The following is a 22,828-nucleotide window of genomic DNA, read 5'->3' as shown; positions in this document are numbered from 1 at the left end:
GCTTATTGTTGGAATTTCTGTTATTTCCGATTTTATTAAATGGCTGTATTTAGCCTAATTGGTATATTCTCTTATTTTCTTCAGTTTTTCTATTGGTTCTTCCCCAATTGCCAATTCCACCGATTCCACGGGATTGTGGTTTGAAGTTCCATCTCCCAAAGTTTCAATCGAGAATTCTTGAGTTATATTTTTCAATATCGCGATATCTATTACATCTGGTATTCCTATACCAAAAGCAAAATATGTCGGTAACTCTGGTCCAATCACTATGGCATTTTGTTTTTCGGCAAAATCCTTGAGATTTTGGCCATTTCTATTCTCTGTTCTGCCGGTCCATAATGGGGATTTACAGTTGAAATCTCCAATGCAGATTGTCGGGTTTGCTCCTGCCAACATGTTGTTCATCTCCTCTTCCAATGAATTGTTTCGTGGTCGCTCATATGCCGAGGTAATTTGGACTCTTTGTCGATTTAATTAGGCAACAATCGTCACTCTTTCTGTTCGTATTTCGTCGGATCTACTTTTGAAGTAGTGATGATAGTTTTATTGTCTGAAATATAATGAAATGAAGGTTTTTAGCGGCATGCAGACAGGAATTGAATTCTGAAAAAAGTACCACCCAGAGCAGGATTCGAACCTACGACTCCCCGATTACCGGTCAGGTACTCTCCCAACTGAGCTACCCGGGCTGACGTGAGGATCCATCTGCATTGTCTGGAAACCACTCTCTTCAGAATTCACCTGTTAGTATTATTACTTCCGAACTGTGGTGTCGAAAGCGATTGGAAATGTTATAGGTGGAGGGGATCAACATTCGTTTTCAATGATCTTTGGGATTCAACATATCCATTTCCCGGTGCGTCGTCGACATATAGCGATATCAGCTATTCTGAAGATAGTGGTTTCCAGACAATGCAGATGGATCCTCACGTCAGCACGGGTAGCTCAGTTTTGAAGTAGTGTTTCAGATCTGTTTTCACCAATACTGCTACTCCTCCTCCGGTGTTTGTAATTCTGTCGCATCTATATGTTTCATAATTCATGAAATTCAGTCGTCTGTTCCGGTTTATTCTTGTTTCCTGTAGGGCTATAATATCAGGTTGTCTCTCTGATATTATTTCTTCTATCTCGGATTTCCGAGTGTTGATCCCGTTTATGTTTCACGAGATTATCTCGAGGGATATCTCCCCAAAATCCGTAAGATCCATTAATTCAGTTTACTGAATAATGCTTGAAGCTTTTCTTCCATTTCTCTTCAAAATTTCAACATTATCTTGTTGAACATTTTTTCGTGAAGATATCTAGATCATCGGCTGGTTCAGATATTTTTCTTTTTTCTGGTTGACTATTTACAGTCAGTTTTAATTGAGTCTTCTTCTGTTCCTCTTTCTTCTGCATAGGCTTAGAAGTTTCTTTCTTCTTTTCCTGTTCTGCAGGTTTGGTTTTTATATTTTCCTGAACTTTTCGTGCAGGTATTGCTTTACTCGACGGCTTTTTCTGTTGTGTCTGTTTTTGGCCGGCTCTCTTCTTTTTGGTCACCAGCTTAAATTCGCTACATCCCTTGTAGCTTGCTGGATGGCCTCCTTCACCACATAAAACGCATGTAGCGTTTCTTTCTCCACCTTTCCTGGTAAGTTCACAATCTTTGCTGCTATGGTTTCCCGAACACTTCACACTTCTCCACCGGAAGGAGCATTTATTTTGTGCGTGTCCCTACCTTTGGCATCTGAAGCATTGGTTTGGACTTTCTGCCTTCTTTTTTGGTTCGACTGTAATAAAAAGGTTGTAGAGTCGTTGGATGTCGAAAATCTCCTTCTTTTGCGTTTTAACCAGATATAATGGTATCGGCTTTTTCTTTTTGTTTGATGTCATTTCAGACACCTCAGCATCATCGATTCCCTGGAATCTCATGTCATTTTTAATCAATTCCAGATCTGCGTCTATTGAAAGATGCCTAATGACGGCGTAAATTTTCTTTTCCTCTTCCATCTGGTATGTGAAATACTCCTTTCCAAGTTGGTCGAAGAATTTAGTTATTTTTGTAGTCATCTACAGTTGTGGCTATAATCTTGATTCCGTCTTTCACTACAGTAGCCCGGTTATAGCTGAATTTCTTGGTATAGAGAGCTTTTGAGGTCTCTTCACAATCTGATGTACCCATCATCGTGATGGGTGGAATTTTATCCCTATTAGGCACTCCCGATGTCTTCTTGACGGTCTCCTCATCAAAAGAGGAGCTTTCTTTTCGCGTGCGTTTAGTTGGGGGTGCGTTTGGGGCCTTCGCAACCAGCGTTGCATCATTTTTCCTTGTTTCGAGTTGTGAAACAATTCCTTTAAGGGAATTATTTTTGGAACCCACTACCGGCTTCGTGATTGCGGCGTAAGTGGGAGATTTCGTCATATTATTTCGGGTCATTTCCTCTCTCAAGAGGCGCATTTCACCGACCAACTGTGACACAGTTTCAGTCAGTTTGACAATTTGAGCTTTCAACTGCCCATTCTCTTCCCTGAGCTTTACAAGCTCCTCGTGTTCGCCGTCGCTGAATTATTCAGCATCGATCGCTTCCATATAGGAACCCTCATTATCTGAGGTTTCCGACATGGTTTTATACTCAGATTTCTCAAAATATCAAACAATTGTAAAATAATAAAATATTCAGGAATCTTCACTGAAATAGTCTAATATAGGACTATGGTATAAAGCCAAAAGTTTTCTACGCTATGAGGAAAAATCAGGAAAAAGATACGAAAAATAAGCTCACCTGATGTTTTCTGCAGTACCAACGATCAAGAGTCAAGACCTGGACACTGGCAGATGAACAACAACTTTGAAATTTTTAACGAATTAAAATTCCGATAACAAATATAGAACCTACACAAACTTCACAGACGGAATCAAATAATCCGTAGCTTTGCTATTGGGCACTTTCACTTCGACTTTCTCTTCCGCTTTCACTTTTATAGAACTATGAAGCACTATAGCACGTCTGCTCTTGTCAAAATCTCACTCGAGTCTGACGCTCCACACCTTATTTGCAGAATGCGAAAAATCGTGAACTCCAGACCAATCACGAAAGTATCTGTTGATTTTGATGACTTGGAGGCATTAACACCAAACCATTTTCATTTGGAAGCTACAAATTATTCGACGGCTTTCGAATCTGAAAATGGAATTTTACGGGGACAATGGAGACGAGCTCAAGAATTAAGAAACTCGTGCTGGAAAAGATGGACGAGAGAATATATACCAACTTTGATGAAAAGAACGAAGAGTGGAGGGATGATGGTAAACCTAACTACATGATGTAGTTATAATTATAGATGATCCTAGAAAATCCCGGAAACTCGGATTAATTGAAAAGATTTTTCCGGGTTCCGACGGAAAAGATACAGTTATTCAAGTGAAAACAGCGAATGGTTCTTTTGAACGACCTGTTCCTGTTGCCAAGTTATGCAGATTGGATATCGAAGATAGTGGACAAAATTGATATTTCTGCTACGGCGAGGACAATTATTATGTTTTTGTTGTATTTATATAATTTTCACACCCTGTTTTGAAAATTTGTTCGAAAAATAATTGTAGGTCTATGGATGTCAATAGTTTCAAGTCTGTCATTGTGAAGTGACTGAGAAGAAAGACGAGTTCAGAATATATCGGAATTTTATTGTAAGACGACTGTAGAGGATGGACAAAATTGGTGATACCTGAACTACAACTTTTTCAATCCAATGAGATAGAGGAAAATACATGGTACATTACGGCCGTCTTCTTTTGAGAAACTAATAATGCCATCAATTGCATTCCTTTTTTTTTCGAGTTATAGGTCAAAATTAAGATTTCTACTTTGGTCATAATCTCTGTTTCTGTTTAAGCCAGGATGTTGAAATTAATACATTATCCAGACACTTTTTTTATAGCAATCCAGTGGCGTACTATGATTTTCTCCAACAAGTATATTTACTGAGCTGTAACATAAAGATGTGTTTTTTCTTACGAAAACAGTGGTTCGAAATATCTTAGGAAGACTGAGGGCGATGTATGATATATTCCTGAAGCGGCAGAAAATGGCGGTTCTTTTTAAGCCTTTTTGAATTACAAACAAAACTTTATGTTATAGTTCAGCAAATAGACCTGAAGAAAAAATCATAGTACGCCACTAGATTGCTATCAAAAAAGTGTCTGTATAATGTTTTCTATGAAACATCCTATCAAATACCGAAACAGAGATAATGATCAAAGTTGAAATCGCCCAAATTTAAATTTTGGCTTATAACTCAAAAGCAAAAGAAAATAGAGGAATGCAGTTGATGATATTATTGGTTTCTCAAAATAATACGACATTAATGACAGATTCATTTTCCTCTATCTCGTTGGGTTAAAAAGTTGTAGTTCCGGTATCATCAATTTTGACCACTCGTACACCTCCAGAAATAAGACAAGCTTCTTATGTTACCATACAGAATTTATTTCCCGAAAAATCCCAAAACAAATATTTATTTATGTATTGAATATAACCGGCAGAGCCAATTTACAATTGCTATACAAGTTTCAAACCACTAAGAAAGAACAAACAAAAAATTTTAACTTAACAAAATTATTGTTTGTTCAAATAGAAACGAGATTGTAAGAACGCATTTATGTATCCTCAACATATCTCTTCAGGCTGAAAATAGATATCTAAGACAAATCAACCTTTATTGAATTTGCCTCCTTTATGGCTCGTTCAATAGGATTGTTCATTCCGTCTTAAAATTACACTAGTGGTATTTAACCTTATCTTAGATAATAAATATTTACAATCAATGAAATTATGAAGCAATTTGTAAACAAACATTATATCAAAATTTTTTCTTCTAATTTCCAGTGATCTCATTGATAGGGAATTATATAGAAAATCATAATTTATGGATTCTATACAGATGCCCATTTTGTAGGCAATCCATTTTAAAAACTTACGATTACACGTTCAATAGTGTTCTTGTGTACTTCATAAAGGGGTGATCAAACTATAGAGGATTATTCCAAAATGCTCTGGACATTTATGAAATAAACTGTTCTCATAGCTGAGATACTATGAAAATTTTTAAGTTTTCTTTCAATAAATCCTAACAGCTTTATTTAAAGCTTTCTGGGTAATAATAAAGATATGTTTTGTAAAATCCAACTTATGATCAACAAGTAAACTTCAACTTAATTTGATGTCAAATAAGGAATAATCATATTGTATGGGAGACTTTATACTGAAAAATCTCATCACATTGCATTTCTCGACATTAAAACTCATTTCATTGTCGGTACACCATCTAGCAATATTGCTGAGATCTTGTTGATGAATTCCTCCATGAGTGTGTTTGAATTATAATTCGGATAAGAGAAGTAAAACACACCTGTAATAATGATATACAGGGTGGCCATTTGAAAACGAAACAGACGAGATTACACACGAAATACATTTTTTCGATAGAAATGCTCGGACAGGTCGATTTCTGTTTCGAGGGGGACAACTTAAGATGTAGGTTACGGACGCATAGCGCTTCAACCCTTGCTACTACAACCCTCACCCCAAATTTTTGAATAGGGAAGATGGGGTGAGTGATACCTCATTTGAAAGGTATTTTTATACTGATTTCAGCACAGTAATTGTTTTTTCATTTTATGCATTAGTTCTCGAAATATTCCTAACTAAGTATTTGAAAATGAAGTGGTGTTTTCATGGCACTTGTAGTGTTTTTTTGTGAAAAATCGACATTTTGAGCTTCAAAACAACCATGACTGTGGCTTCCTTCCTCCAATCCACTGACATAGAAATCTTTAATCAAGATGTCGAACAAACAAAGCGTATTGCGAAGGAGCTCAATCTTGCTGAAACTCAATCTAAATTATCTTCGATATAATTTGCAGTATTTCCAATAACATGCGGTAACACTTGATCGATAGAAATCTCCAAAAAGTCCAAATACGTATATATCTCTAATTCTCAGGTAAGAAAATCAAATCATTAATGATGCCACAGAAATATTCCAGTCCCAATTCGTGAAACGATTTCCGACTCAATTATGAAGTGTTTTCTCATTTGGCTTCAATAATGTTTTCATTTTGTTGATTATTGAATTCATATTTTTTTCAAAAAAATGAGAATCGATAATTTTTTATTTATAACGAACAGATCATTAAGATGGCTAACTGGTTCTTTGACATGTGAATTATTCTTAGTTTTGAATCGAGAATGGTATGTGTTCTAATTCATTGTTCGACATGGTTCATTCAACTGCAGAGCGGGTGGAAATAATTTCACTTTTTTTTGCAAACAATCGATGTGCGAATAGAACCGCAGAATTCTTCAATCAACGACATTTAGATAAACATGTTAATAGGAAGTATGTTTTGAAGCTCAAAATGTCGATTTTTCACAAAAAAACACTACAAGTGCCATGAAAACATTCATGAACTTCATTTTCAAATACTTAGTTAAGAATATTTCGAGAACTAATGCATAAAATGAAAAAACAATTACTGTGCTGAAGTCAGTATAAAAATACCTTTCAAATGAGGTATCACTCACCCCATCTTCCCTATTCAAAAATTGGGGGTGAGGGTTGTAGTAGCAAGGGTTGAAGCGCTATGCGTCCGTAACCTACATCTTAAGTTGTCCCCCTCGAAACAGAAATCGACCTGTCCGAGCATTTCTATCGAAAAAATTTATTTCGTCTGTAATCTCGTCTGTTTCGTTTTCAAATGGCCACCCTGTACTCTTGACTACCTCCTTCAGGTCGGCTGAAAAGTTAACATGGGTCACATCTCAAAGGTACAATACAATAATGAGTGGAAATGTACTCAATCTGAACTTAAAAATAACAAATTTCATAAGGAAATGATTATATTGGCATAACCTCACAACAAGAAATCGAGCAGGTCAACAGAAAGTAGTATCGGCAACGTTGAAAGATACAACAAAAAGGGGTTCTCATCCCAAATATCTTGACTTACCGTCAATGAAAATGTAAAACACTTGCATATGAGCGATTGACGATGGAAATATCATACTTGTTGAGTAGAGGACATAATTTCGGGTTAAGCCCGGTGGTATTAGGGATGGAGATGAAAGTTTCCTCTATGGGGGTGTGAGGGTGTATTTTCTGTAGCATTTGTTTTTTCTTGATGGACGTGAGCATGTGGTCGACATAATCAGCAGAGTAACCCTTGTTACTGGCTCGATTTGATCTAAGAGTTCTTGAGAAATTGAAATCACATTTTGCTGAATCATACACTGAAATATCCATTCCTATCAGAGGAGGTTAATGGATAAACTCACAGCATCAACACATTCGACAATATGTCTTCGTCAAGTAAAGAAGTCGCTCCGCTTGCGAATGTCAATAAATGTGCTCAGTGCAAGAGAAATATTGCTAAAAACAGTATTAAATGCAATAAGTGTCTCAAAGTATTTCATAATGGATGTGCAGGACGAGTTGGAAAATGTTGTGATACCGATTTCTTGATCTCTCCTTCTTGTGAAATAATGAATATGGAGAAAATCACATTCCCAACATCTGAAATGGAAGGCGAATCGGTTGAAATCATGGTGACTAAAGACTCATCAACTCAAGATCTTTTGATGAAGATAATTTCCGAAATGGAGGATAAAAACAAACTACTTTCTGAAAACTCTCAATTGTTGAGGGAGAAAATTGTTTGTTTACAACGAGAGCTGGCTGAGAGAGATTCCATTATCTCCGAATTAAAAAAAGAGCTAAAAAAAGATAAACAGGATGTTAATATAATAAACACTACAAGACTGAATCCGAAGATCTCATTTAGTGATGCTGTAACTGTCGCTCACAAAAATGATATGGCGATGGGTTCTACTGTAACTGAAGTTTCTAACCTACTTTCAGGATCACGCGAGATACCCGATGCAAATAAATCGTCTCGTAATAAACGAACAATTACTCCGCTAGAGGCAAATATGCTTAATAATCTTCAGATTAATCCTGGAATAAATAAACAGGTCAATCTTCAAACTAATTCTGAAATAAATAACCAGGTCAATCCTCACAGTGAAACAAATGATGAATGTAACTGGCAACTTGTTTCTAATAAAAAGCCGAAGGGAAGAAAACGTCAAGCATTAGTTGTTGGAAATTATTCTGGTACATCTAAAGTAGAAGGAATTGTGAAGTACAAAGCCCTACATGTTTCCAACTTAAAACCAGAAACGAGTGCTGTGGATCTTCGATCATTTTTGCTGACCAATTTCTCTGATGTAAAATGTGAATCGGTTCAGTCACGTTACCCGGATAGCTATTCTTCGTTTAAGGTTCTGATACCTAGTGATGAATACGATAAAGTTATGGTTCAATCCAATTGGCCAAATAGAGCTAGTGTCAACAATTTTTACGGTGGTCGAATAAAAAATCGGAAGCCATAAATAGCGATACTATAAGACTGAGAATTCTCCAACTGAATGTTCAATCCATCATGAACAAAATTGATAACTTAACGGTATTATTGGACGATGAAAATCCGGATGTTGTGAGTGTGGCTGAACACTGGTGTAGTGCCGAAGCTCTAAGTGTAGTGAATCTTCCGGGTTATGTGCGAGTAGCTAGTTTCTGTCGTTCTTCACATGAACAGGGTGGTACAGTGATATTCACCAGGGTTGGATTGGAGGTAAAGGACCTTCAAGTCTCCAGGATGTCGGAAGAGATGGAGTGCGAGTGCTGTGCAGTCGGGCTGAAAATTGGTACTACCCATTTCACTATTATAAGTGCATACAGACCGCCCTCAGGTAGAATTGAGACCTTCCTAAATAAGATGGCTTTCATTTTGCAACATTGTGAAAAGCAAAAGGCCTTGATGTTTCTTTGTGGTGATTTAAATGTAAATTACTTAGTTGACAGCCTAAGGGCAAGAAAACTCTTGGATGATCTGTTGAATTGTTTCAACCTTAGAATTACTTCAATTTGTCCTACTCGAATATTCACTGACTCATGAGGTAGATCTTCCTCTACGAAGGATGACTATATTATGACAAATGGCAACCTGAATTTATGTAGTACAAGAGTTTTTACTGGCCATATTGCTGATCACTTGGCTTTTTCACTTGATTATTTTTTTGTTGACCATTCTGAGTCATCCTTCGGTAATCCCCCTGATATAATTTTGTGTAGGAATTTGTCGGAAGGTAACCTTAGTAGACTTGTGGATTCCTTCATTAATAGCTCTTTTGATGATATATATCGATTTTCAGCTGTGGATGATGGCTTTGAATATTTTGTTAACAACATCATATCGTTGATTGATGAGCATTGCCCCTTGATAAAGCGAAATTTTGCTTTGAATAGTTCGAAGGGTTGGATATCAGCTGAAATAAAAAGTGCAGGTGCTGAGTTGAAAAATCTATTCTGGCTCCAATGTAACCTAAAATCCACAAATATGTTGCAACTATATAAACAAGCTAAAGCCAATTATAACTCACTTCTAAAGTCTGCAAAGCTGGCTTTTCATTCAAAGCTGCTGGGTAACTCGGAAAATAAGAGTAAAACGATTTGGAGAATCGTGAATCAAGAAACTGGTAGGATCGCATATAAAAATTCTAAAATTGTTTTGCACGCTGATGGAATTTGTTATTCTAAACCTGTTGAAGTAGCAAATGCGTTTGCTCTATATTTTTCAAGTATCGCTGAACATACCGTTAAACAGGCTTATGGTAATACGCAAATAAAATTTTGTACCTCCTCCCCTTTACATGGTAGAACGTTTTATTTCCAACCTGTAGATGGCTATGAAGTGGTAAACACCATTAATTCTTTAAAAAATAAAAAAAGCACTGGAGTTGATTTCATATCTGCGAGAGTTATAAAGCTAATTTCTGAATATATAGCAGATCACTTTGCTCATCTCATAAATGAATCAGTCTGTTCCGGTGTGTTTCCGAATATTCTAAAAAAAGCCACAATATTGCCTGTTCTCAAGAAAAATAATCCTGAGGATATTGTTAACTACCGACCTATATCAATGCTGAGCGTGTTTTCTAAAGTTTTCGAGAGAATTGTTTTGGATCGAATGGTGAGATTTCTAGACAGGTTCAATTTAATTACTGATAGTCAACATGGTTTTAGAACAGGGCGGTCAACTGAGACTGCTGTTCTGGACTTTGTACATTCCATTCAGTGTGCACTAGATAAGGGGTTGTTTGTTGCTGGACTATTTTTTGATCTGTCTCGAGCATTCGACACCATTTCACCTGAGTTTCTAATGAATAAACTATACAATCTTGGTTTTCGAGGTATATTCCTTGATTGGATCAATGACTATGTAACAAATAGAAAACTACATGTCAAAATAAATAACTTCTACTCTGATGAGTATGACATTCATCTTGGTGTTCCTCAGGGATCAGTACTGGGGCCGCTCCTTTTTCTACTTTTTATAAATGACCTCACATATCATATCAAGATAAAGATCATAATATTCGTTGACGATACATCATTTTTAGTTACCGCTGGTAGTCTGAGGGATCTTGTTGAATTATGCCAATTATTGTTGGAAGCTTTTGCTGATTGGTATAGAATGAATTTACTGGTTCTTAATTTGGAAAAAACCGTAATGATCAAATTTGGATTGAGAGAAGGTTGTCCTTTAACTCTCAACTATGGCCATAAGACTTTAATTGCCAAGGAGTCCACAAAGTTTCTAGGTGTCTACATTGATCAATGCTTAAGATGGACTGATCATATTGCCTATATTAGTGGTAAACTTAGTTCTTCCTACTATGCTATCCGACGAATAAAAAATAACCTTCCCCGCACGGCTGTCCTGAATGTCTATTATAGCCTGGTTTATAGTCATCTTGTCTATAATATTATGGTGTGGGGTTGCTCTAGTGATCTCGTTAGGGTATTTATAGCCCAGAAACGCATTCTTAGGATGATATTTGCGGTAGAACCTCGACAATCCTATAGGCCTGTTTTTGTGGAGCATGAACTATTGACTGTTCCTTGTATCTACTTATTCAAATGTCTTTTGTTTGTTAAGAAAAATGAGAAGAACTACACTAAACTGTCTAGTTTCCACAATTACAATACGAGAAATGTTAATACTTTGTTCATACCGAAGCATAGAACAACTAAATATGAATCATCTGCTAGATATCAAAGTGTTATTTTATTCAATCATCTACCTGATTCAATGAAGACATTGAAATTGTCTAGTTTTTCTAAAAAAATTAAAAATTTACTTTTATCAAAATGCTATTACAGTGTTAATGAATATTTGAATGATAACTTTATTAGTTAATTTCACTGTTTCTCTACTTGTCTGTTCATTTATTGAATTATTTTTTATGACTTGTCCTATACACTGTATTTGTGTCTGAATGGATGAATAAATATCATTTCATTTCATTTCATCTAGCCAACTATATAGCCTCGACATAAACATAAAGAAGACGAAACTGATGATTATCAGTAAGAAATACATAAATACTTGTCAGCTTAACATTAATCAACAACCAATAGAACGAGTACGTAGCTTCACTTACCTCGGAACAAATGTGAATGAAGAATAGGATCATTCACGGGAAATACGGTGCAGAATCGAGAAAGCTAGATCGGCGTTCGGCAGGATGAAAAATTTGTTTACAAGCCATCACATAGCACTGAACACCAAAATAAGACTCCTGCGTTGTTATGTCTTTTCTGTCTTGTTCTAAGGTGTAGAATCGTGGACTCTCACTCAAGCCACAACAAAGAAGCTTGAGGCATTCGAGATGTGGTTGTATCGGAGAATTTTGAAGATATCGTGGATATCTAATATAACTAACCAGGAAGTTTTCAGAAGGTTGGGTGAAAACATAGAAGTGGTGGAAACAGTGAAAATTTGGAAACTCCAATACTTTGGGCACATAATGAGAAATGAAGAAAGATTTCAGTTACTGCAGACCATATTGCAAGGCAAAGTGATGGGAAAACGGGGTGTTGGAAGGAGACGAATTTCATGGTTGAAAAATCTCAGAACCTGGTATGGTGTGAACACTACCGAGCTATTCCGAGCAGCAGTCAACAAGGTGAAGATAGCATGTATGATAGTCAACATCCGGAACGGATAGGCACTGGAAAAAAAATCAGAAGTAGCGAACTGAAATTCAACATTTGCATCTCAATTCGAAAACCCTGTATAGTTCCAAGATTTGACTTGAATTGATCCAACAGTTCCTTGGCAATTGGAATCATACCTTGTCGAATCGACCACTGATATCTCCATTTCTATCAGAAGCAACGAAATAAAATTCAACATATGCATTTCAATTCGAAAATTATTTACAGTTTCAAGATTTGGCTCGAATTGATTTCACAGTTTTTGATGAATTGATATCACACTTTGCCGAATTGACCACTGAAATCTCTATTCCTATCAGAGCTATCGAACTGAAACTCAACATGTCCACCTCAATTCGAAAACCATGTATAGTTTTATGACTTGAATTAATCCAACAGTTCCTTGGCAATTGAAATAATAACAACAACAAGTAACAATGGTTACTCTGCTGATTACGTCGACCACATGCTCACGTCCATCAAGAAAAAACAAATGCTACAGAAAATATACCCTCACACCCCAATAGAGAAAACTTTCATCTCCATCCCTAATAATAATAATAATTTAATTGTCTGGCCTGCCTGGCAGCTATCTGGTAGATGGCCTGCCGGGTAGCCATCGTAACGACGTAGACGGTGCAGCCAGCGACGCCTGCTGTCCGCAGTCCCATTCCTTTTTCCTCTCTCTTTTACATCCTTCATAGGGGTGCTCTTTCTGCTCTCATTTCTCTACCCCTCACCCAAACCGAGAAAGGGGAGCACAAACCCATGAAAATGGTGATAATGAGAAGCCTCGGAAACAAGTCGCTGCCTGGGGATCGTCAGGGCATGTCTGGAGCCGGCGCTGGACATGACAGCATGCGGGACGTCGGTGGCAGGATGTTGAGGAAGCAGGCTCCTGCTGCAAAACAAGCTACAGCTCCAAAGCAACAACATCAACCAACGAGTCCAATTCAATTGCCGACTCGAACCGCTGAAGGTGCTGTGCAGGATTTTCAGCCAGTGAAAGCGCATGAAGTGGACAACGTCCATGAATGAAACTATTGTGCGCATATATAACTCCATCAAGGGACTAGGGCAGAACACGAACAACTATAGGAAAAGGCTCCATGGGGAATTCTGCAACGCCTACCCAAATCTCAATGTCACTGAAGAACGAGTGGCAGACCTGTACCGCGTAATTCTGAGAAATGAACTTATACCAACGGCCCGAATCGACGCAATTAAACGAGAACTTCAGCGTCCGCTAGCAATAGAGAATAATAATTTTATTGATCACTTAAGACATAACATAGTATGTATAGGATAAGTCAACAAAAAGCCATACAATATTCAATGTTTAAACAACTATGATTAACAAACTTATAATTCAAATATTCACAGAGTAGAAACATTCTTTTAATAAAAGATATTCGATTACTTTCTTAAATCTGCACAATTGAAGACATTGTATATGTTGAGGGAGATGGTTGAGCAACTTAATACATTGGTATAGCGGAGACATTTCAAATCGTGCAGTCTTATGTAGAGGAATGAACAATTTTCCTTAACTCCTTGTTTCATGGGAATGGAAACTAGAAAGTTTGATGACATCATTGTCATTCTCTTTGATGAAAACTAGGCATTTCAATATAAATATACGTAGATGCAACAGTGAGTATACCGTGTTCAGTAAAAAGAGGTCGGCTGGAAAAACGACGACTTTGATCAAAAATCATTCGAAGAATTCTCTTCTGAATGATGAAAACTCTTTGAACGTCTGAAGCATTACCCCAAAGTAAGATATTGTAGGACAAATGAGTGTACATCAGAGAATAAAAGACATTGATGAAAGAACTCAGAGGAAGTATACCTACCCTTTATTCTGTACAGAGCGTAGTAGGAGTTGTTGAGCTTTTTGCAAACTTCATTAATAGGTACATCCCATCTTAAGTATCTATCGATATATATCACCGGCCCTAATCCGAAATTATGTTCTCTACTCAACAAGTAGGTACGATATTTTCATTGTCAATCACTTACACGCAAATTTAGAACACATCCTTTTGAATAACAAACCTAAGACAACCAACGACCAAAAAAGCGGAGTTTATAAGGTTTCATGTCATGACTGCTCAGCATATTATATAGGTATGACAACCACAGCCGCTAAAACACGTCTGCCCAAACATCAGAAGAACAAGCCTCCTTACGCCCTGGTCAAACACCTTCATGAGAGTGATCATTTTACATCTCTGGAAAACCTCTCCATAATTCACAGTTCCAGCCACTTCCATCGGATGGTCCTTTCCGAACAGTTAGAAATTCAAAAAAAAAAAAAATAAAAATGACACGCTGACACGAGACGAAAGACTTACTCTATGCCAACCTTTTTAAATTGCTCCAACCCTTCGATTCTGTTCATTTCACAAATGTCCGGAGCATTTTGGAATAATCCTCTATAGTTTGGTCACCCTATTATGAAGTACACAAGAACACTATTGAACGTGTTCATCGTAAGTTTTCAAAATAGATTGCCTACAAAATGGGCATCTGTAAAGAATCCATAAATTATGATTTTCTATATGATTCTCTATCAATGAGATCACTGGCCATTAGAAGAAAAAATTTTGATATAATGTTTGATTATAAATTGCTTCATAATTTCATTGATTGTAAATATTTATTATTTAAGATAAGGTTAAATACCACTAGTGTAATTTGAAGACGGAGAGAGGTGTTTACTATAGATTTCTCCCTGACAAATTATGGAATGGATAATCCTATTGAACGAGCCATAAAGGGGGCAAATTCAATAGAGGTTGATTTGTTTCAGATATCTATTTTCAGCCTGAAGAGATATTTTGAGGATACATAAATGTGTTATTACAATCTCGTTTCTATTTGAATAAACAATAATTTTGTTAAGCTAAAAATTTTTTGTTGTTCTTCCTTAGTGGTTTGTAAATTGTATGGCAATTGTAAATTGGCTCTGCCGTTTATATTCAAAAAATAAATAAATATTTGTTTTGGGATTTTTCGGGAAATAAATTCTGTATGGTAACATGAGGAGCTTGTCTTATTTCTGGAGGTGTACGGGTGGTCAAAATTGGTGATACCGGAACTACAACTTTTTAACCCAACGAAATAGGGGAAAATGAATCTGTCATAAATGTCGTCTTTTTTTGAGAAACTAATAATGCCATCAACTGCATTCCTTTATCTTCTTTTGTTTTTGAGTTATAAGCCAAAATTTAAATTTGGGCGATTTCAACTGTGGTCATTATCTCCGTTTCAGTATTTGATAGGATGTTGAAATGAATGAATGACATTATATAGTCACTTTTTTGATAGCGATCTAGTGGCGTACTATGATTTTTCCTTCAGGTTTATTTGCGGAACTATAACATAAAGTTTTGTTTTTAATTCGAAATAACTTAAAAAAAAACACCATTTTTTTTACCGTTTCAGGAATATATCATACATCGCCCTCAGTCTTCTTAAGATATTTTAAACCACTGTTTTCGTAAGAAAAAACACATCTTTTTGTTATAGCTCAGCAAATATACTTGTTGGAGAAAATCATAGTACGCCACTGGATTGCTATCAAAAAAGTGTCTAGATAATGTTTTAATTTCAACATCCTAGCTCAAACAGAAACAGAGATAATGACCAAAGTGGAAATTTTAATTTTTACCTATAATTACTCGTTCCAGAATCGCATCTTTTCAATCTGTTACGTCAATACCGTCCAATCCATGGAGGTTCCTACCTCCATGGTCCAATCAGAGCGAAGTAATCTGAAAATCTGCTCGCTCTCTTTCCCCGAGATGTAATTCTGGAACTCTGCTAACTCGAAAAAAAAAAGGAATTCAGTTGATGGTATTATTAGTTTCTCAAAAGAAGACGCCCGTAATGTGCCATGTATTTTCCTCTATCTCGTTAGATTGAAAAAGTTGTAGTTCAGATATCACCAATTTTGCCCACCCTGTACAGTCGTCTTACAATAAAATTCCGATATATTCTGAACTCGTCTTTTTTTTTCAGTCACTTCACATTGACAGACTTGAAACTATTGACATCAAGAGACTTACAATTATTTATCGAACAAATTTCCAAAACAGGGTTTGAGAATTATTGATTAATACCACAAAAATATAATATTTGTTCCCGCCGTGGCAGAAATATCAGTTTTGTCCACTATCTTCGATATCCAATCTGCATAACTTGGCAACAGGAACAGATCGTTCAAAAGAACCACTCGCTGTTTTCACTTGAACAACTCTAGACTTTTCCGTCGGGACCTGGAAAAATCTCTTCAATTAGTCCTAGTTTCTAGGATCATCTATAATTATAACTACATCATGTAGTTAAGTCTACCATCGACCCTCCACTCTTCCATCTTTTCCAGAACGAGTTTCTTAATTCTTGAGCTCGTCTCCATTCTCCCCTTAAATTTTTCACTGTACGCTCTAGTCTCTCCCATGCACCGCCCATATGGGTAGAATCAGGTAGAATGAATTTCTATTCGATATTTCATACTAACATTTTTCGTTTCAAATTTTCTTAATCCATTTCTTTGACAGCTTTCTTCAGTTTCTCAGAGTATCCTCTAAAACTAGTTTCATTATCGGAATGAATTTGCAGAGGTTGTCCTCTTCTTGCTATCATTCGTCTCATTGCCATTAGCGTTGACTCCGTTGATAACGTGTATGTTACTTCAAGATGCACAGCTTTTATTGATGAACAGGTAAAAATAACTCCCCATCTTTTCTTCTTACATACAGGGATCCGTAATAATCAATTCCTGTGCATGTTAATGCATGAGCTGGTGGAGTCAATCTGAATGTAGAAAGTCCCATTTATGGAATTGCAGGTTTCGCTTTCAAAATTCGGCATTTTTACATTCTGCAAATGTGGTCTTCACGGCTGATCTACTATCAAGTATCCAATAATTTTGTCAAGCAGTGTTCAATAGAGTTTCGAACACATTGTTCGTGGTAATGATGACGGATCCGTGCTTGGACGAGTTCTATTCTTAATATACATAGACGACTTGGTTTGTAACGTTTCCGCAGACGAAGAAATACTGTTCGCTGATGATACAACCTTTTTGAACAGGGCTAAAAGTGGTCGACTCCTACAGGAAAAGCCGAAATATCAGGTCAGAATGCTGTTGAATGGTTAAACAGCAACGAAATGAAATTCAATCATGAGCCCCACGGAGGGGTTTTAAATGAAATTTTTCTGATTTTGACATATAAAGCGAGACTTTTTGAAAATGATATTATGTATACCTATATTATTTCGGGGGGGGGGGGGGGGAAAGTTTGAACCCCCAAAACCCCTGGCAGATAAAACACAATATCTGGTCATCACCACCAGAGAAAGAAATAATGATAGAATCTGCTTACCGGGAGTAACAATCGGCGGCAATGTATCATGGACGCAGCATGTGAATAAGTTATGTAAGAAGCTCTCTTCTGTGCTATTCGCAATAGGACAAATTAAAAAAATACTATCTGAAAAAGAAGCCTTACTTGCCTATCATGCTCAGTTTCACGGACCGATGGTCTATAGTATAATCCTGTGGGGATCGTCTCCAGATGCACATTAAGTTTTTCTGAAGCAGAAAAATGCCTTGAGGTTGATGGCAGGAATAGATCGGAGGACAATCTGCAGACCATTTTTTGTCGAATACAGGATACTCACCTTACCGTGCTGTTACATCCTTGAATGCCTCTTGTTCGTCCACAGCAACAGAGATAGATTCACCAGACATACACAGCTTACCGAAAATGGCTTTTACTCTGTAGAGAAATTCATGGGATTCAGATTCTAATCGAACGGGCTTACTCTTCGTTTTATTATTTTCATAATATTTCGTGTTATGTTTTGTTCTGTATATAGCTCATTTAGAATAGTTGATCAATATTGTAGACACATCCTGAAATTTATTGCGGAAATAATAAAGAGAGAGCGAGTGATGCAGTAGTAATTTAGTCAACCTATGTTTAGATGGCACTATTATGGGTTTTCTGGTTGTCATTTCCATTTGTGTGGCCAAGTCAGTCCGTTCACTCACTTCCAAGACGCCATTTCCATCCAAGACCATTGAAAGTTTTTTGAGTCGACTTTGATTCTTCAAGCACATGCTTTTCTTCAAGAAACTTTCCATTTGACATTTCCATTTCACAGTTTTTGTAACGAAATATCGAAATCAACAATTTAGCTAGTACTAGCACCCAGGTCGTGGCTCTAATCAACCTCATCCATTTGGAAAAACGGTTTATATCCGGTAAACAGAAATCATTTTCAAGAGCAGTGGCCGAAAATTCTATCGTTTGAATATCTTCTTCATCTTCAGAATTTTTCAAAATTCCCCGACAGTCAATTTTCTTGATCATTGTCATTTCATCGCGGAGTTGAAGAAATTCTGATCCATTATGCCATCGATTGAAATCCAAATTATTTCCATCATCAAAGTAGGTTCTTGAGGCATTGTGAGCAGCATTTGACTTGGATGGAAGTTTGCAGCGCGAGCCGCATAATATACTATACTTGTGGACATTGCGCTAGGTTTATATGGAACTGAGTTATCCCGATGAATTTAATTTTTTCCTATCGCATTGAAACTACGATTACACCTTGAAAATCTTCCTCGTGGAGACTCTTGCAACTGACACGCCATACCAATCAGGGCGAATCTACATAAAATTAAAATTTTTGAGTTCAAGTTCAGTGATATGGTAACTGAAAGAGATTCTCATGTTTCAGAAAATGTTATTAGTGGACCACTGACCTATTCAAATCCTTCTTGACTGAGGATTTACGCTTGACCACTGTCGTCTGTTTTCCTTTGATTGTGGCTTTCCTTTGCAATTTGGGTCGTTTCTTTTTGGCAAGTTTTTTAGAATCCCTGAAATTGCAGAGGAATTGAGTTTTTAGAAAGCATAGTTGTAAATATTTTACAAGGTATTCATTTATTTATGTCTCGTTTGGAGTGTATATAGGCTGCTCGTACAATTAAACTGTGTTACATCAATTTTTGATGTCTTCTTGATATCAAGGAGTGTTATCCAACAGATATCAATTAGTAACTTAATAATATATCGAATTTCGATATCCATATGTTACCCATGAGTTAATCCAAATGGTAGCATACATCTATCGTTTTATGTCATCACATACACAGGCTGATCTCAAAGGTGAGGCTTTTATTTGTCAGGTGAATATAAAATATTCACCAGGGCGGAGTATTTCGAAACCAAAGTTTCAAAGGTTTCGGTAGTGCTTCGGTTGCAATGCTACAGTGCTACACAATGTGACTGCAGCTTGGTAATTGCATATGGGTAGTCACATTCTGCAGCCACTGCATGCATCTGACGCACTACTGAAACCATACCTTTATGCGTAGACTTGTGCCGGCGAAAGGTCAGTATACTGGAAACCGTCAGAGTCAGCGTATGATTTTTGTGAATTTTCGGAGTGTCGAAAAGTAGTTGAAAAATGCCTCACGTTTACTCAAACAATGAACTTGTTGACATTTTAATTTATGGTGAATCCAAACAGTGTGCCAGTTCGGCGTGCAGGATGAACAGAATACGATTTCTCGAACTCCTCGTATGTTCATGAACTTGGTGCAGAGATGTAGGGATACTGGACGTTTGCACGACTCCCGATCTGCATCTGCATCTGCATCCTGAGCAAATGTTGGCAGGCCTGTAACATCGCAAATGGCAGAAATCAAGGAGCAGTTTCTGGACATAGTTGTGGAACAACCGACAACAAGTATTAGACCCATAGCCAGGGTCGTCAAAGTGAGCCACAGTAGAGTTTGGAAGACACTAAGACAAGAGCAATTGTACCCCTACCATTTGAAGAAAGTTCAAGCACCCCAACCAGAAGACCATCCTCGAAGAAAAGAATTCTGCCTGTGGCTTTTAAATCACCAATATCTAACAACATTCATTCTGTTTACTGGCGAAGCCACTTTCACAAGAAATGTAGTAAACAATTTCCACAATACCCATGTATGTATGATCTACAGAAATTCCTCACGCTTTCAGAAAAACTGATTTTCAGCAAAGGTTTACCTTGAATATCAGGTGAAGACTTTCTCCATTTTCTCCAGAACAATTTGCCAAGATTACGGATTAGGTGTTGAGAGACATGATACTTTGAACTTCGGTTGTGCGAGATCCCATTAAAAGGCGATTCAAGCGATATTTTTGCTGTGAAATACCTTGAAACCTTTATATTTGTGTAATAATTGAAAGGCCGCTTCGAGTATTATTGAAGTTTTCCCTAATTAGGGTTGTTAATTAACAAAAGTTAAAGTTATTGGATACAATAATTATTCTTTGAAAACTCTTGCGACGTTGCCAATTGTAATTTGACGAAGATGAGTCTGAGAAATCTCAGGAATGTGGACAATTCAGCTCTTGTATTATAGATGAATCAACATTGGAGTGTTTTGTAAATAAGCTTGCTCCTAGGTTGACTGCGGACATTGTGGAGAAAATCAATAAGATTGAGGGTAAAATTAACGGTATGAATGAGAGATAAACGGATGTCATTGCAAAATTGTTATCTCCAAAGGAAGAGGTGGATATCCATGAAAAAAATATCGAGAAAATCAATAGAAATGTGAAGAAAATACAGCGCAGTTTTATAGAAAATTCAATAATAATAGCAGGAAGATGATGAAAATTTACTATGTAAGATGATTTCCTTCTTCAAAGACATTATGGGTGTTCGGTGCAGTACAATGGAAGTTAATAAGGCCTACAGGATAGGAAAGAAGACTGAAGGCAGGATAAGAAATTAGAGTTGTGGTTCTTGTTACGCAATGGAAGAGAAATATGGTGTATGGTGCAACACTCAGAAAACTTAATTTTCATATGAATGAAAACCTAACTGAGAGTACATATAAGCTATTACTGAAAGCTAAGGAAATTCGTGGTAAGCAAGCAGCACGGTCCAGCAGTGAAAGAATTTTTGTGAGAGATGGCAACGCCGTCAGATAGGTTCGAGAAGAATACGAGCTATTCCAGTAATGTAGATTTGCATATACATGTATTTATGTGTTGTTTATTCCTCTTTTTATAATATCATATGAGTGAATAACTCGGTTTTGAAAATTTTTTAAGTAAAAGTATGAATTGTTACCTAGGAAGACAATTTCCGTATGATAATGGTTTTTTTTTTAATTCTTTTATTGGGATAATACGAATACCTATTATTTGGAAAATATTCTCAGAATACGAATTTGTAAAATTCTTCATTGTCAATTTATATTTTCTTGTTTTTCTGAAGGTTTTATACGTGGTAAGGAGTATTATACTATTTGGCACAAAATTAATGGGAACTTATATAAATACAGGAGCTCGTGTGACTCACTGAACATTTGAACTGTTCTTTCTGTATATTACAATAATTGCAGAGAACTGAACACTGAAGTTAATGAGTTTCTCAGAGTTTGTTCCAATGATGATTATGACATTGTTATTACAGTAGAGACGTGGCTGCAAAATGGGGTTTTAGACGGATAGATAGAACTTGTTTTCTGATACGACAACTTATGAGGATATAGGTTTTGATCCTACCTGTCTGGGATTGCAGAGAATCGGTTGTTTATCTGATGAGCTCGCGAAAAAGATGAAAATCTTTAATGCTGTATCACCTTAAGCATATGGTCTTGTTAAACTGCACAAGGCAGACCGGTGATATCATGTTGTGGTTCGCCTACATATAATATATCGAAATTTTTGTCTCGCTCTCCAATATAAGACACAGATTCTATTACTCTTTGAAGAACTCTTGGGATCTCATTGGTAAAATTCAGGATGTTCATATCCCTGATGATTATGTTTTAGTTAGTTTTGACGCTATTTCTCTCTTCACCTATATTCCCCAGTTTTGAGTTTGGTTGACGAACATTGGGATGATATTGCAACGCACGTTAGTATCCCTAAAGAACAGATTGTTCAAATTGTGAATTCAATAACAGCTTTTTTCGATTCAACAATAAGTTTTTTGTGCAAAGAAATGGATCTGCTATGGGTAATCCGGCATCTCCTATTATGGCTGAGATTGTTATGGATAAGGTGATAAGGTTTGTGCTGGCTCGACTCAACATTTTGATACCTTTTGTTTATGTATATGTGGATGATATTATTATGTGTGTTCCCAAATATTCTGCACATTTAGTCTTAGACCTCTTTAACAGTTTCCATAATGACTTAAATTTCACTTTTGAATTAGAATATGGAGGTCGTATACCGTTTTTGGATGTACTGTTAATAAGAAATCATAGTAACAGGCTGATAACTGATTTATATAAAAAGCCTATTGCCTCGAGTAGGATATTACATTTTAGTTCTTCACATGGAAAAAGTCAAAAAATCGCGATTATTAAGTATATTAAGCATAAAATATTGTCTCTGAGCCATGAATCGTTTCATTCCAAGAATTTTATAGAACAGAAACAAATATAACAATATAACAATATTGTTATATTTGTTTGTATTATATAATGGATACCCTAGATATTTGATCAATCTTATTTTTCATTCTTCTAGTGTTATGTCATCAGGCGTTGTTGATGAAGCATCTTCTCCTATTAAATTTTTTGGTCTTGTGTATGTCGTATGTCCCAATGTTGACGGGTGAGTTGGTTAGGGTAATGAAGTCGGACGGTAATAGGATTTTCAGCTATTACGGTAAAACAGTGAAAAGATTTTACAGT

The 22,828-nt window shown here is 36.5% G+C and overlaps 1 protein-coding gene across 2 annotated transcripts in view; it reads right to left on the bottom strand.

Annotated features, from left to right (window-relative positions):
- LOC123310584 (cytosolic carboxypeptidase 2-like) overlaps positions 1-22,828 on the bottom strand; it is a 799,664-nt gene that overhangs the window by 35,961 nt on the left and 740,875 nt on the right. For both annotated transcript variants that reach the window (XM_044894135.1, XM_044894134.1), the window contains one exon: positions 18,881-18,997. In XM_044894135.1, the coding sequence (XP_044750070.1) occupies positions 18,881-18,997 (117 nt within the window). The remainder of the gene's footprint in view (positions 1-18,880; positions 18,998-22,828) is intronic.

Source organism: Coccinella septempunctata, chromosome 3, assembly GCF_907165205.1.
Source record: "Coccinella septempunctata chromosome 3, icCocSept1.1, whole genome shotgun sequence".
NCBI lineage: Eukaryota > Metazoa > Arthropoda > Insecta > Coleoptera > Coccinellidae > Coccinella > Coccinella septempunctata.
This window is presented reverse-complemented; position numbering and strand designations above follow the sequence as displayed.